Genomic DNA, 17,832 nt, shown 5'->3' on the forward strand with positions numbered 1-17,832 from the left:
ACTGTGGCAACCCCAGATTAACAAAGGGACTAATGAATGTTGATAACATTCAACCCCACATTTATAAATCAATACTATACACACACACACAAGAGCAAAGTTTGGTGAAATATCTTTTATTCATGTGATACATTTTGGTGTCTCTTTAACCTTCCATTTTTACAGCATATAATAATAATAATAGTACTTTGTTCACACAAACTTTGCTAAACACTAGTAGACAGCGTATTTTCAAACAGACCAACACACTTCAGAAGAGCACGCAGCTGAGTATTCAGTCAGTGACGAGTGACAGAGCTGTTCAGGAGGGTTTTCACTCTTATGTCAATTCTTACGTAATCAAACCATATTAAATGGTAATGCTTAAAACGCACCTGATGCCCTTGTTTTTTAGGATTTGTCATCGAATGAGAGGAAAAGCGACAGTGCTGAGGTGTTTCCGCCAGCAAACAAAAGCCCACTCAAGCTATACTGTAGAAACCCAGCGTTACAGATGGGACATGAGAGAGTGACATGAGCAGGTTTTTGCGATACAGTAGCCAGGCAGCAATGCAAATTACACATCAACCTTTGATTCCTGCACATTGCTGCCATTCCTGTCAAGCACACGACACAATTTCACTAACTAGTGAGATAATAAATAAACACATGAAACCAACAGTCTTACGACAAGCACTACCAAGACATGTCTGTACACCAAGCGACAGCCGTGTCGAAGGAGGAAATCGAAACATCCCAAACTCAAAAAGTCGTTAGCTCTATGCAATGTTAACAGGCTGGAGCAAAGCACAGCGCTGCGGCCTGATCTGGTGCACTATGACAACAAAACAAGCAAGGCAATTTCGTGTTAAACCGTCTCTAAACTGCATGCTGCTCCTACACTCGCACAGCAAAAACAAGGCAGGAAATGATGAGTGGAATTAGTGTGAATTGCTGATGCTTTCCATATCCAAGCTCAGTTACCATAGTTTTGTTAGTACATACAGGGTTTTTTTTACCATTAAAGTTGTGGATAAGTCATTAAATATCTTAGGCTTTGAGTTTTAATGAAATTAAATACATTTACAAAGCAATTTTCCCTTTTCTAAGAATGTTAAATCCAAAATTCCCCCCCACAACTCAATACATTCGACCTCCATGCAACCCTCCGAATATAAAATCAGCCTGTTCTCGAATGAGACCTCTCTCGTAAACAAAACTGCTCAATTATTGGCCGAACGTGAATCTTTCTTGAAACAAAAAGACCTTTAAATGATAGCTGGTCCCTAATACCGTTTAGAACACACAAAAAAACACCCAGTTATACAGAATATTAATGATATGACCATTTCAAAATCAGATTAAATAACTTTTGCTAACAAAATAGTGAGTTTAAAAAACAAAACCAACTGGTAACAGAAGCTTACAGCCTCTCAACACAATAATCTCAACCTCTTCCTCCAGTGAAATTTCTTAAAAAGGCCTTTAAAAAAACAAGAGGACATCAGCTCGGGCTCTGAAACACTTCACAATGACGCCACTGATGTGTGAAAACTCAAGAGCAAATGAGCTTATGTCAGTCTGCAATCCCATATAATGCCATGCAGCCAGAACAGATGAGAATCTGAATGGTTTTCGCATTTAATCTATGTTTGATTTACGTTTCCCCCTTCATTAATATATGTTTTGGAATCCGTTTGAATACAGAGTTGTGGCACATCCACACGGTTACTCTGAAAAGTCACTGAGTCGAAGAGAAAGAAAGGGTTCTTGGCTCGTGACACGGGGCCGTGAGAGGAGTGAGTGACCACTGAGAGGCAAGCTGTGTGTGTGTGTGTGTGTGTGTGTGTGTGTGAGGGGGGGTTGAGTGGGGGCATAGGGCCTGCTGGGGGACGAGGGTGGTTTACTAGCATGAGCAGCTGCTTTCGGTAACAGGCAACTCCGGAGGCTTCTCCAGTTTGATGTCGATCACTGAGGGTTTAGGTTAAGGATCTGTAAGTGGGAAAGTACTGGGTGATGTTAATAAAAGTGTCATTATGGGATGGTTCACCCTGAAATGAAAATTCTGTCTCATTTATTCACTCTTGTTCTAAAGCAGGTTCATTTTGTTGGTTTTGTCGAACACAAAAGAAGATGTGCTAAAGAATGCTGGAAACCCGTAACCACTGACTTACACTGAATCTGTCACTCCTTCTCTGGAAGTCAGCGGTTATGGGTTTCAAGCAGGACTTCTTTTGCGTTCAGCAGAACAAAAAAAAAAAAACGCAAACTGGTTTGAAACAAGTAAAGGCTGAGTTAAATGACAGAATTTTCATTTTGGGGTGATTATCCTTTTAATGTCAAAATAAACTTTGATTTTTATGCATAATCTAGGGCATTCAGTAACAAAAGATTTTTTTTGTCATCAACAGCACATGGATAGCCTGATGTATCAATATGGAAGGCCATTAGGGCCAAAATAAACTGGCCATCAACATTAACAGCTAACCATCTTAAGGGGTGCTAGCATACATATTGACACTATTAGCATTATGTGTCATATGCAAAGTCTCAAAATTTGCTGCATTTAGCTGTTTTGACAGTCACATAATATGATGATCGCTGACACACTGTGCGAGTCTATGCAAGTGTATTTTAATATATTTAAACACTTTTTGTCCCACTTTGCCTTCCATGTCGTACATAACTTTGGGGGTTTAAAGCACATACACACATATGTGACTTTAGACCACTAAACCAGTCATACATGTCAATTTTATAAAAATAAAAAAAAATTGACATTCATACATCATCTGAAAGCTAAAAAAAATACAAAAAGCTCTTTAATAATGTTTGGCTTGTTATGATAAATAATATATTTTAACTATTTGAAAATCTGGAATCTGAGGGTGCCTAAAAAAAATCTAAGTATTGAGAAATATTACATGTAAAGTCTTTAAAAAAAACAATGCATATGACTAACCAAAATTAAGTTTTGATATATTTACAGAAGGAAATTGACTAAACATCTTCATGGAACATGATTTTTACTTAATAATCTAATGATTCTTGCATAAAAGAAAAAAACAATAATTCTGACCCATACAATGTATTTTTGGCTATTCCAACAGACTAATCCATGCCACATATGACTTTGTGTTTTTTTAGTCCAGGGCCACATGTGTTATCAGTAGAATTCAAAAGGTGTACGCTCAACTGGGTACATGTGCCAAAAAAATATATACATTTCTGTAAAACAAAGGCTATTTCTAATATTTGTTATGATTATGGTTAAAGTTTGTAAAAAAAGAAAAGAAAAAAAACAGAAATGCTCTTGATCTTGTGTTTTCAGGCAGTTGTGGACAAACTGATTCAGACATCCTAATACAAGTGATGTCATAATTGTCAGAAGCCCTTTATGCTGCATGTGAAGGATACTGTCCTCTTTGCTCTTCTCTGGTGTGCTGTCCATTCCAGGCAAAGCAGCAGCAACACGACGAAACAGCTAGAGAAAAAAGAAAGTTCATTAGAGACTAAAATCTGTAATGCCTTAGCAAAAAGTGCCTAAATGAATTTGTCCTGATAGAAGGGGAGACTTGGTGTGGTTGTCACACATTATTTCAGTCGGTATTTCTCATGTTAGGTTGTTAAGGTTCATTCATTTGTAGACACATTCTTTGAAGTCTAGGTTGCAAGTATTTCCATATAAACTGCCCGGAGACAATATGACAATATTGTGTGACATGTTTTCATAAAATATGGGTGTAAGTTCTCGCAACGGAAGTGCCTTTAAAACAAGTTCAGGTGTATTTAAACAGCAAAAATATTAGAGAAATTAAGACATGATCAGCTAGAATTTGGTTGGCAAAAACAGCAATGAATAAATTGTATACAATTTTTTAGAAAGTACTTTATATGTACATATAAACATATAATTCATTAAAAAAATAAATAAATAACATCACATGTATAGATTAAATTCCTTTGAAAACAGTTGTGCTGCTTATTAATTTAGTAGAAATCGTGATCCTTTCCAAGAACTTTTCAAATATTTTGACACTATAAATGTCACTTCATTACATCCTCTCTCAATAAAATATTTTCTTTACATATTTGCATTGAAATGTCGCTCATATGACAACTTTTTTATTTTTTATGCATAACTACTCCCAGTCTCCCCTTTTTAAAAACAAATGATAACTGTCTGTGGGCATTGAGGTAAAACAGTGCATTTCTGATGATAATGACAAAAAAAGGTGCTTCATAACCTACTCAATCAGATGCTAAAAGCAAATCAGCTAATCAGAAACCAATTAAAACTTCTACATCCAGCCTGTGAGCTGCAAGTGGTCTTACAACATGGCACATAAAGCAGAATAATCTAAGGCTGACATGCAAAGGACATCTGTGGTATTACATGGGAAGCACTTCAAGCAAACGAAACAAAACAAAAAAGACAGAAGAGCAGCCCAACAGCACAGGACCCCTGTGAACGTGAGGCTAATGACAGGCGAGGCAGAGAAAGATAGAAACCAAAGACAGCAGAAGAAAATAGACGTGGTGAAGGGAAGGTAGAGCAGGCCGTCCTCGCTTCTCAGTGATTCTACCTGTTTGACATTGTAGCCAGTCTTTGCGCTGGTTTCAATGAACATGACATTCAGTTCCTTAGCCCTCTGCTCGCCCTCCTCCGTGGTAATCTGTCTGCTCGGCCAGAGTAAGGAGCGGGGGAAGGAAAGAAATACAGACAAGAGGAAGTCATCAAGAAGAGAAAGAGACAGAGATTGACTGAAGTTCACATTAGTAAAAGGAGAAAAAGAGAAATTAGTGTTTTGATAGACCCAAAAGAGTTGAGAAACGGCTGACATTTGGAACTCATAGAGATCACTGCACTGCAGTTCAACAAAAGGCTGTTCACAGGAAACACATTTGTTGCTCGAGGACAAAACATGAACACTGTGTCAAGGGAGGTGATGATAATGTCATCAGCACTTTGGTTATATCAAGATCCCTTGATAATTTTCAGTTGAAAAAGCTCACCCATGCATAAATATTCTGCTATGATTTACTCACAGGCAAGTCCTTCTACTTGTACATTTGGTATAAGTACATCTCTCAAGTATCTGTACTACCTAGTATTTTTACCGTGAGAAACTTTTACTTCACTACATGAACCATGTCCCTACTGGTTATTTTTATAACCGGAGAAGTCATAATAATCTTAACTGATAAATTTGGATGGTAAATAATTCGTTTGTTAATATGTTAATGATTTCTTTTAACAAAAAAAACATCCATTCATAAATCAGCTGCCATTATTTTTACTTAAGTAAATCAAACTTCTCTACTGTACATTTAAAGGTGCAGTATGTAAGTTTGACACCCAGTGGTTGAACTAGATATTGCACTCCAGTTTCAAAATACATGCAAGTGCATGTTGCCAGATTGACAACATCAACAGGCGTCTGACGATCGAGCCTAAACACTGATTTAAATAACAGCAACGGTACGCAATAGAAGGAATATTTTTCATATTAAAAGGCATTTTTGTCCTAACCAAGACCTGAAATTGATATATTAGAAATGGCTTCTATTTCTTGCAGCTGAACAACAGAAAACTCGCAATGGTTTCCTTAGGTATACCTCATGTGCTTTATTCAGTGTTAAATGACAATGATGTCAGTTTGAATGCCATTTTATATGCATTTATTGCCATACTACTGAAAGCAGCAGCAGATAGTTTACATCAGATCTTGAAAATAAAATAATCTGTTTGAAACTGAACTTTAAAACTGTGACTCAGTGCAAACCAACACATATCAGTCATTCAGCATGAACATTTAATAATGTTAAAGGTTTAATAAGGTGTTAGAGGTTTAACATGTATTAATTAGATTATAAACCTTACCATTTCGCTAGAGTGCAGTAAGTGCACTATTATGTGCTTCTGAATAACTGCATTTAAATTTCTCTGGTGTTTCATCTGGTGAAAACAACCAAATAGCTTAACACTGCGTATCTCATCACGTAGCGTGTTGTTAGGACACTGGGTTACAATGTAACCTGCTCACCAAATGTTTATGTTCGTAATACTTATATTATTGGCTAATTAACAACCTCATGTGAAACTCTGAATCTGCGTCTCATTCTAGAGTCTGTTACTGTCCACCGGAGGTTGCATTTCGGTCACAGACGCATACTTTGAGAGCCTTCCTGACTGAAGGAATGAAATACGCTGTTTTTCACCAAGGCAACCGAGGTGCTGAAATATCCTTGGCTAAGCTGGCATAGGGCGAGTTAAAGGTACCAAAACAAAGACAAACATTCCGGCATGTAACGCACATTTTCAAAGCAGAATATCTGACTGCAAATCTGCATTAAATGCCTATCTGCATTGTTTTTCAGATAAACAAGAAGGTTCACTTAGCGGGTTTCTTAAATCTCTGGAAACATATTATGGCATTTTTATGCTTTAGAACAGTGGTTCTCAAACTGGGGGTCGCGACCCCTATTGGGGTCACAGAATAATTTCAAGGGGTCGCGAGAGTGATTTAAAATTTGTGTAATTTTCAGTGATTATAATATGTATTTTTCAGTATTATAAGTGAAAGCTAATATTTTCAGATTTTTTAAAGATATCACTGATGAACTCATAAAGTATTTAGGACACATTCAGGCAGAATGAATCTTTGCACTTAAAACGCAGCGCTCAGGAACAGTTTAAAACTGTTGTCATGTCAACTTGCTGCAGTAAACAAAGCCGGCAACGCTTGTCCCGCCTTCGCGCTCTTCTTATTGGCCCACTGCGCTAGACTGAATCATTCAGTCAACGCTTTCTGCCTTCAGATGACAGGAGATACAACCGCGAAAATGTAACGCGCTGAAGATGAAAGAATGAAAACACTGACAGATTTAGTTTTAGAAACCAGCTAAAGCTACAAATAATGGCACATCTGATTACTGAACACGTGGTGAATGTTAATCCACCATCTACACTTTTCCAAGAGTGGATAAAAGACTTCCATTGGCTTCAAGTCCGCTATGAAAATAACTAAAGCGTTCCTGTAAAGTCTGTGGGACGGAACTTTCAGGTAACAGTTTGCCACATCTACACATTTTAAGCATGGTTCTGTATAATTCGTCATTTAATGGCCAGACACTGTCAGCTATATGTAAAATTTAACACCACACACACCATCGCAAAAGGGCTTGCACTGACCAAGATTAAACTAATATTGCAGCTCTTGAAAAGACCGGTATTGCTATTAAAATGATGTATACAAATAATAAGGTATATGTCAAAAGCATCTTTGCAATATCAGACACCATCTGTGAGAACACAGTACAGTTAACGTATTGTTAACAGATTCATTAATGAATTCATGCCAAGCAGTGCGTGCAGGGCCGGTGAGCGGTTCGTCCATCTATCTTTTGGTCACTCCATTATGCTATAAAAATGTGTTTTCTTGTGATAACGGGATTTCATTGAGACATATTTTCCTCACGCATGCATATATATATTTTTTGCCTGTTAGTTTTGATTAGTGTTGATTTCAAATGCAATAAATCTGTTTATAAAACTTAAAATAAGTTATTTTTATTGTTTGGATATATTTTGGTAGTGGGGGGGTCGCGAGTTCTTGACGATCTTACATTGGGGGTCACTGGCTTAAAAGTTTGAGAACCACTGCTTTAGAAAAGTAAAAAACATACATACAGCACCTTTAAGGGAGTACTTAATAATTTTACTGCAGTAATAAACAAAAACAATTATTTATAATTTGTGTACTTCTTCAACTATTTATTTAGCTATGCCCAGAACAAGAGAATCTGTGGTATTTGTACATTTTCTGCACTAATTCGACCCCCTCAAAACATTGCAGTATGAGTCCAGAATGAATTTAGATATGATGAAATGCTTAAAAGTGGGTTAGACTTTATCATTAGCTTTAAGCATAATCAACAGGGCAAATATGTCATAAAAAATATTAAAAGAGGTTGGAAATGTAATTGATTGACTATTTTCTGCAGAAATCTGTGGCAGCAGGATCGGTGCATGTGATATGGTACTTTCCGTGTTCTGTGGTGTTATCATTGGGTAAATAACAACCAACTGTGTGATTAGAAAACAGAAAAATGACAAACAAGGGGAAAAAAAGTGTAAACTTTAATTTGAATGTGAATAAGTCATTTTAATAATCACTCTACCAGATTTGAGTGAGGATGAAAACATTACAACACATTAAAAGACATGATTTTACAACTAGTTTAAGTCAAACTTGTGCCATTGACCAACTGAAAGCCGTTTGGTTCAAATTTACCCGCTGTGTAATTTGTTCTCTAAGCAATGCTACATTTGCCAAAATATGAGACTTCAGGGCACAGGTGTCCAACTCAGTTCGAGGAGGGCCGCAGCTCTGCAGTTTAGGTCCAACCCTAATTAAACACACATGCTCAAACTAACGGAGTTCTTCAAGCTTGTTTTAAACCTTCAGGTAAGTGTATTGAAGTCGGGTTGGGGCTAAACTGTGCAGGGCTGCGTCCCTCCAGGAACGGAGTTTGACGCCCCTGTTTTAGAGTTATACTTTGAAAATATTAGCCTATTTAAAGCATTAATTAAAGGTGGATGCATGTTTGCTTGACAGGATTCCACTATAATTTCGCTGCTGTAATTGTGTTTTGCTTGTTTTTACCATCGAAATACGAGTCTAATACCATCGAGTCTAATGTTTTTTCGGTGGTCATCATGCCACAGATTGTGTTGTAGAATTGAGAAAACATAGACCTGCACTACAGCTGTATGGTGTCACCCACCTGTTTGACGTTATAGCCAGCTTTGGCGCTGGTCTCTATGTACATCACCCCCAGTTCCCGAGCTTTTTTCTCTGCTGCCTCTACTGACACTTGCCTGCCATAGTCCATAGTGCAGGTGTGTGGACACAGTGCAAATTAGAATAAATATGAAAAACAAAAAGGAGTAATGGAAAATCAAAAATAAAAATCAACACAAGAGAAACTATGACTGAACAGAAACAAATCAATCAACATAACACTTAAAATAATGATAACGAGAAAACGCAATAAAACACAACTTAAAAGTGGAACATCTGAGGGACAAACAAAAAGGTTTATCAGTCTTCTCTGATTTGTTTACCTTTTATCACCCAGGTCTGTCTTGTTGCCAACCAACATGATAATGACATCGCTTCCTCTCTCTGTTCTGACATCATCTATCCACTTTGAGGTTTGCTGGAAAGAGTTGAGATCTGAAGAAACAAAGGGGGAAAACGTTATATGGACTCGCTAAAAGTCTTGTGATCTACTCAAACTGATTTCATTGATTGGATATCTGAAAATCAATTTGCACAATCCGAATTTGGCAGTGATCAAATCACACCTGAATCACTTCAAAGCCAAGCACTCTTAGAGGAAAGTATACAAGCAGAACGTTAGTGTGAGGATTAAAAAAAACAGGACGGTTAAGTTAAAGAACAGGTCATGTTGATGCTCAAACTTATCAGCTCATGGTTAAAAGGAAGCTTCTTTAATCTACATTCAATCTGAATTAACTAACAGTTCCCAAGCAACCATTCTAAGATGAACTGGCATGACCTAGGAGCAGTTGCCAAATGGTGCTAACTGTGCCCCTAAGGCATTGATCCCTGCTGACCCAATGAGTGAGGCTCGGACTCACTGGTGATGTCATAGACCACCACAGCAATAGTGGAGTCTCGGATGTAGCTGGGAATGAGGCTGCGGAAGCGCTCCTGCCCTGCAGTGTCCCACAGCTGGAGCCGAACCTGAGGGACCAGCAAACCGATGCGTGCAAAGAGAAGAGAGGAAAGAGAAAGGCAGAAGAGAGAACAGATATAAAGAGAGGATAGGGCAAGGGAGCAGGGTTAGCAGAAAAAGACAACATCAAACAAACAAAACATGAAGGAAAAGGAGAAATGCACATACAGAATTGATCAATTTTTGCTTTGAAGTTCTCAGTACTTATGGATTTTATAATTAGAATGATTTTATGAAGGCATTTCTCCATTCCTGCTCTCTGAATGACGCGGATTTCTGCATGATGCTTTGCAAAGGGCACTCTGTATGAACAAGTATTGCTGTTTACGTTTCATTTATTGTTCTGAATATGCATCAAAGCCCAATTTGCGCTCATAAAACACAAGGATGGGACACAAAATGTTAACATTTACTCATCATGTTGTTCTAATGCTGTAACTTTTCTTTTGTGGAACAAAGACTGAATAAAGTTTTTACTTTCTTTATCCATGTAGGAACGCTTAACCTTTTAAAGGATCTTGAAAGGAGTCCCAAATTAAAAACGTAACACGCTAACTTTGTGTTCACAATTTACTAGTGTGAATGAACAATCAATCAATCAATCAATCAATCAATTAAACTATTTTATTAGTTTATGAGTTTTGAATTGCTAAAAAATGCCATCTTAAGTACCTTCCAAGCATTTTTGGGTTTAAAATCCTCTAATACACAGGTGTCAAACTCCAGTCAAGTTCCAGGGGGGCTGCAGCTCTGCACAGTTTAGTTCCAACCCTAATTAAACACACCTGATCAAACATAGAGTCCTTCAGGCTTGTTTAAAAACCTACAGGTAAAGCTGCGGTCATACTAGAGTTTGTGCGTGCAAAATTCTGTCGTATGTCGCTGCGAAAAGCGGTGGGATTAAACAAGATGATTAGACATTTAAAAATGCGAGCGACTGGTTCATATTTTACATTTCTATTCAGAGAGGTCCTGTTTTGATATTCGATTGGTCTCATGCAATCACGTGATGCAATTTTGTAGGTCAGAGTTCACCAAGCTTGAACTTTTCAATGCATCAAGCTGCGAAACTTGCAGCACGAACTTGCGTTTCCGGTCTGCCACATTTGCGTGCGTTTGAATGGAAGTCTATGGGGTTAAAAGTGCAGTGGGACCTCAGATTAAGTGTGTTGAAGCAGGGTTGGAACTAAACTGTGCAGGGATGCGGCCCTCCTGGAACTGGCTTTGACACCTGTGCTCTAATAGACACCCAAAACCTGACATCTTGGCTAAAACTTGGGCTGTCAGTGAAAATCTAATAGACCTCTAAAAATAAATTAGTCATCAAATAGACAGGAATGAACTGTCAAATGTGTCTATTTGATGATTAGTCTGTTGTTGGACTATTGTTAGATTAGATTTTCACTGACAGTCCAAATTTAGCCTCAATTTTGCCAAGAAGTCTATTTTTGGATGACTATCAGATGTCTCTTAAACACAAAAATGCTTCCTGGGAATGAACAGATCAATGTGACTGGAATTTTGCTCAGCACACAGAATATTTTGGAGAGGTTCGGTAAGTTATGTTGCAAAATGTACATAATAACAGCTAATTTTTTGTTAGACTTAAAAACCAAAACAATCAAAACTAAGTGTAAACCCCATAAAACTTGTACACTAATTTTCAACAATTATCTGACAAACCAAATGCATATTTATCTCAAACATAAGAAAAGTTTTGGGGAGTTTTGACATGAATGAGCAAATGAAGACTGAATTGAAATTAGATGGACTGTCCTTTCACATATTTTTTCCTCACACAATGCTTAAACCAGCATACTTATAAAGCAACATGAGTGCCATTTACTCAAGCTGTACCCAACATGACCCCACCATGTGGTGAAGCAGGAGCACTAGCTACCTACTTGCTATATCATAGACCACCACTGCGGCTGCGGAGTCTCGGATGTAACTGGGAATGAGGCTACGGAAGCGTTCCTGCCCAGCAGTGTCCCACAGCTGTAGCCGAATCTATGACCGTCCATGCAGCGCAACAGGCATGGGGACCCATTCAGCACCCAGCCATGGAAGAGAGTGGGGTGAGGTGGACAAAGACACAACCAAACTTAAAAAGAGGTGAAATCAAAATAAACCACAAACTAATGACATAAGTGTGATGATGAGCTACAAGCATGCGCCAGGAATTACGCAAATGATGAATCTGTGACATAGACAGTGAAATCACCTGACAGACTTGAAATAAATAAATAATGACGTCTTACAGAGCTAACAGGTGGTATTAGAAAACACCATGGTGAATGATTTGAGCCAGTGTGTGTCAAAACCATCTATTCCTCCAGTACTAACTCACTCTGACAGTCGATGTTCAGACTAAAGCAGGCTTTATGCAAACACACTTTCATGGAATAAAACAAAAGGCCTGGACACACAGAGACTCGTTGGAAATTATTTTAGAAATGTTGATCTGTCCTACCGTGCGATCTTCCAGGTACATGGTTTTTGACAGAAAGTCTATACCAATAGTTGCCTATGGAGAGAAACAGTTTGTTAACATGGTGCACATTGTAAAGCAGGCAATTAAATAAATGTTTGTTTTGTTCTTAAAGTTTCTTTCTGATGTGGAACACAAAAGGAGACATTTTGCAGAGATTTCTGTTCACAGAAATCCATAGTCAATGTTTAAAAAGTGCATTGTTGAACTTTAAACCTAAATTTCTATTGGGCATCTTAAAACTACTTTCTAAAAGCTGAAATGTGAACTGTAAAGAAATTAGTAATGATGCTCCAATCAATCGGCTGAAATCATGAAATCACATTTCATGACTCGATCGGTACTCGCCAATCTGGACTATCTATCTCATATACCAACTGTAGGGGTTTGTTCAGGAGTTTACAAGTAGAGAAAGATGCGTGTGCACTCCTGCACTGTATATATATACACATAGCTTACAGCAGCCACAACATGTGAGGAGGTAAATGATACGTGGGGCTGTGATCGAGTGATGCGCTCGGATGCATTGCGACCTGTTTATACAGTCTATTGTCTGTTTATACTGTCTAAAGTTGCTTCAGGCCATGATATGTTCACTTCTAAATGGTTATAAGAGATGCGTTTAAGGTATTATATGCAGCATCCTTAATTTATTTTCTTAGGTAAGGCAAGATCTACTCTTAAAGGTGCAGTAGGTGATCTGCCTAAATGCTAACCGGTTAGCATGATATCTTTCAAAGACAATCCCTCCCCTGTCTTCCAAAGCCACACGTCCTGAAATCACAAACGCGCACATTAAAGATGACAGAGACCCACTAGATCATGTCATTCACAAGTTAAAAAACTTTATAGTACTTTAAAGTACTACAAGTCTGAACGAAAAACTGTAGTTTATCTAGCAGGTTTTCAGTTGTGTAGCAAGTAAAACTTGTCATCAATCTCTTATTAGTCTCACTCTCTCACGTGCTTTGTCCTAAAGTGACTACTGTATGCTTAGTGGTTGGCCGGCGGCGTGCAGGAATTACACTTATTACGAAGCCATTTCATGCTATTTCAGACTGAATATTCAGAGCAGTGTGGTAAACAATATAGGGAGCCCAACACAGGTTGTCATTGTTCAAAAATGAATGAACCATCTTCATCTCAGTAAAGCAGGCTTGGTTGAATAGCGCTATTTACTTGTGTTTAGTTGTTAAACTAAATAAAAATCTACATTATCGATGCTGTAAAAGATCCCTTATGAACCTGAAAATAGTAACATCAATATTTCACTGGAACATTTCAATGGCTGAACAACACTTCTGTGCATATAACCCATTCGTAAAACACAATATACATCAGCTTTGCATTTTAAAACATAAGATTACCTGTCTAAAAGAAATACTTCAGCCATGGTGTCGTCCTTCCTCCAGCATGCAAAACTAACCACAATACTGATTCAGGATTTTAAAGTTTTGATTCAGCATTTGATTTTAGCGCTGTCACTCGTGTCCACAGTTGTTGAAATCTACATTTGCTGACAGACAGTTTGGGCTACTTAACAGAATTAAGGGAATTATCGGCCCGACAATATTTTATTGGATGAAAATGTTTTTGTTTTATGCCTTACGCAGAATATAAAAATAAATATAAATACATTTAGATCATTTACTTTAATCATTACTATTGAAATGTGATGAGACTTTCAACCAGCACAACAAAAAATGTTCTGATGACAATCACCTACTGCACCTTTAAGTTTCATACTCGGTAAATGTGCTTAATGCATTGTAAAGCTTGAAGCATTAGAATCTGTACTCATTATCGGCCGATCACCATGACAAAGAATCGGTACTCAGTATCGGCTGCAAAAATCCTGATCGGAGCATCCCTAGAAATTATGTTTATAAATGTTTGTCAATTGGGCAATAAATAAAATAGATTAAGTTATTTTGAAGTTTCTATTCATCTGTAAATCTTGAAAAGAGCAAGTTACAGTTTCAACTTTGATAATAAAAAGAAATTTATTTTTTGAGCACAAAAATCACAAATTAGAATGATTACTGCAGGATCATGAGATAGTGAAGACTAAAGTAATGATTTGCTTTGGTGTCACAGAAGAAAATAGTGTGTTAAATATTTACAAAGAAAACAGTTATTTTAAAGTTGTAATATTTCACATTGTTCCAGGTTTTGTATTTCTGATGAACAAAAACTAAATAGACAGAGATTTTTTAAATATCTTGAACAGTAGTGCGTTTATCTAGGAGAATGTATATAATTATGATTTTTATGTGTTTTTCCCACAGAGCTGTTACAGCACGTCATAAATATTTCAAGTGCCTATATAACCTTGCAAAAAGCTAAACATCCCCACTGTCAAAATGTTAAATAAATGATGTATATTGTTGAAAAAACATGACAAGTGTTTTCTTTTCAAATGTTACTGCTGGAGTGTCAAATTTATTTAAACGTTGTCTTGTAATTACATATCTTTTGTTTATTGCATGGTTTATTTTATGTATTGTTCCATGTAATATAGCACTGTGACTCTTCTACATATTGTCTGCTTTTGCATTCCATTGCAGAAACAAATGTTTGGATCAACAAGACAATGAGTACAATTTTGATAATGAGTGACCTTTTCAATTAACGAATAGGGATGCTCCGATCGATCGGCGTCGGCCGATAATCAAATTTTATGACTTAGTCGGTACTCGCCAATCTGGCCGATCTCATGAACTGATCACAGGCGTTTTGAATTGGATAAAATACCCCGTAAATCATGGAGATGAGAGGGAATTAGCAAGAGAACAGATTGTGAGAGGCACGGTGATGTTTTCTTACATTTGTTAGGTTAGATGAATAGCAAAGTAAAGATATCTCGAGTGCACATCCCTGTCTCAAGCGATCGAGCTGCTGTGAGGCTGTCGTGCTAGTTGACGTGCTAGTTGGAGAGCAAAATATTGGAATTGCATGTATTTAGGCCTTTTTACATGTATAAAAACAAAGTTCTGTGTTTTTTACTATTTTATCTATTATTTTCTGTAAAGCTGCTTCTGACCACGACATGTCCACACTTAACAGATATAAGAGACATGTTTAAGGAATTTTATGGAACATCCTTCATTCATTCTCTTAGGCAAGGAGAGATCTTCACTTAAGGTTCATACTTAGAGGGAAAACGTGCTTTATTCATTGTAAAGCTTGAAGAATCAGAATCGGTACTCTGTATCGACCAATCACCATGACAAGGAATTGGTACTCCTGATCGAAGCATCCCTATTAACAACCAACATTGGGGAAAAAAAGTCTTCACAATACAACTTTGTCAAAGTCAACAATACCATGAGCCAGGCTAAGGTCCAGAATTTGTCCCATACATGAGCTCATTTATCCTATTTTGACTGCTACACCATCATAATAAATTGTGAAAATAACCCATTGAAAAAGCTTTAAGACCAAGCAGAATCCTGTGCTGTCTATCGCTTCGACATGAAAGAGGCAAGCTGAATGTGCTGACCGGTTTGTGTTTGCCTAATAAATGATAATAGGCTAGTTTTAAACAGATTTCTTTTTTTATAATGACATATGATGTAATACATTTGTATTTAAAAATTAAGTATTGTTCTCATATTTCTTTACTCTAAATCACGGGTCTCAAACTCAATACCTGGAGGGCCGCAGCTCTGTTTTGCTCCAACCCTAATTAAACACACAATATCCAACTAATCACAGTCTTGGACGCCTTGATTAGTTGGATCAGCTGTATTTGAATAGGGTTGGAGCAGAACTGTGCAGCGCTGCGGCCCTCCAGGAACTGAGTTTGACACCTATGCTCTAAATCTTTAGGAAATGTTTTAGTACATCAAGAAGTCTGGTTATGATGACCATCAGACAAGCTAATCCAACAAATAAGAGCTTAAAATGCAGCATTTAAATCTATCTCATAATTACATTTAAAATGTCCACTTTTTAAAAAAGCCTGTGAGCAGATAGTAACATGATAAGCATCCTTCACATGAGACAGATAAAATGTCAATAAACATAAAATAAATATAAAATGGGCCGTGACAGTTACCTGATAAGTATTATCAAAGCTGTCATACATGAACCTGGTGATGAGTGAAGTTTTGCCCACTGTGGAGGAAAAGACAAGACAAAACATTAGAAACAAGGGCCTCACAGTGGATGCGTCTCAAAATCTTGTAAGTTCCCTGCAAAGACAGCAAGGTTTTTACGTCAAACGTATGAAGCTGTGGGGAAGGGAAGGGATGAATGGATCTGCAGGATGAGTCTGAACTCTGTTCGCCGTGTTGGCAACATGGGTGTCGCCGTCCTGCTATCACAGCAACATAACCACATCCAAGACATGCAGAAACTCTCGTTAAGACAGCTCGCTAGTGATATTTTAGACATCAAATCCAGCCATTATAAACGTATACGTGGATGTGACGTTGATGATGTGGCAGTTAGACATCCCTGATGTGGTTTATGATCTCATGATCTTGATTGTCACAACCGGCTAGCTAGAAGCATGCTAACCGCTAACAGCTAGCAACCATCTTCACACAAGACAGCGCCGTTCTTTTATATATAATTTATTGCGTTTATTTACAGTTCAAATACAATGTAATTGGCATTATCTGTGTTAGATTGTTATAATGAATGTGATCATACACAAAATGCCTTTAAACTGGGAGATGGCTATTGTGCACAGACAACACAAACATGCTAATACAAGGACTTGATGTATCCCCTCGATGTCTACAAGCAAGAATATGAAAACACAAAGGGAAAATATGTCAATTTAACACATAAGTTATTAAATAAATCATAAAAGAGTTGATAAAAGCATCTGTGTCGGTCGAATAACGTTAAGTTACAGCTCGGATCCTGCAAAGCTGTTCAATACCACATGAAGTCTGCTCGTGACAATAGTTTTCGGTAACATTTCAAGTGTTTGTCCTCAAAAATATAATATCTGTCAGATCATTGTTTACGTGGTTATTAGGTAACCTCTCTCCTAGAGCATCCTCTCACCTGGCCTGTCCATTTATCTGTCCACGTCTCATACACACACATATCTCAACACTTACCGCTTTGCTCGCCCAAGAAAACCAGCTTAAATTTCCGCAGAGGGTTGCCGAACTCTCCGCCACCGGTCGTAGTGGACATATTTATCGAGTATACTAAACAACAGCTTTATAAATGTTATTATTGTCGTGCGTGGACGAAGGACACACTGTACAGTCCAGTGACGGAGCGCCGATAGCGGATGATTCCTGAGTGACAGCGCCTCTCTGCGGCCACTGGCGGAAACGCAGAACGCGCTGTGGGGTTGTTTCAGAGCGTGACAATAATAATATCGCTAGAAATCTGCTTCATATGCTGTTTTGGTTCAAATCATGCCACCATGAGGGGCGAAAATGCTGTCTTGGTAGGCAGCTGACTAGGTTTTGAAACACAATTCACTTCAACTGTCACGCCTAACCCCTGTGCAGCATATAAACCTGTTCATTTTATCTTACTAGTAGCATCTGTAAATTGATGTATTCATATTTTTTCTTCTTAACTCTCACATAAAGCGCATTTATAATATAACTTTGAGCATA

At 37.7% G+C, this 17,832-nt stretch overlaps 1 protein-coding gene across 4 annotated transcripts; it reads right to left on the bottom strand.

Moving 5' to 3' along the window:
* Window positions 1-100: 100 nt before the first annotated feature.
* Window positions 101-17,517, bottom strand: rab41 (RAB41, member RAS oncogene family). Of its 4 annotated transcripts, none has more exons than XM_056471933.1 (8): window positions 17,317-17,517; window positions 16,299-16,357; window positions 12,221-12,274; window positions 9,650-9,755; window positions 9,110-9,221; window positions 4,566-4,659; window positions 3,397-3,463; window positions 101-1,950 (listed from the first exon to the last, which is right to left on the bottom strand). In XM_056471933.1, the coding sequence occupies exons 1-8, from the start codon at window positions 17,393-17,395 to the stop codon at window positions 1,886-1,888; spliced, it is 636 nt and encodes a 211-aa protein (XP_056327908.1). In that variant the 5' UTR covers window positions 17,396-17,517; the 3' UTR covers window positions 101-1,885. The 4 variants fall into 4 exon arrangements, with proteins under 4 accessions (XP_056327908.1, XP_056327906.1, XP_056327907.1 ...); XM_056471931.1 differs by lacking the exon at window positions 4,566-4,659 and adding an exon at window positions 8,770-8,863; XM_056471932.1 differs by lacking the exon at window positions 9,650-9,755 and adding an exon at window positions 11,652-11,757.
* Window positions 17,518-17,832: the final 315 nt, after the last annotated feature.

Source organism: Danio aesculapii, chromosome 14, assembly GCF_903798145.1.
Source record: "Danio aesculapii chromosome 14, fDanAes4.1, whole genome shotgun sequence".
Classification (NCBI taxonomy): domain Eukaryota; kingdom Metazoa; phylum Chordata; class Actinopteri; order Cypriniformes; family Danionidae; genus Danio; species Danio aesculapii.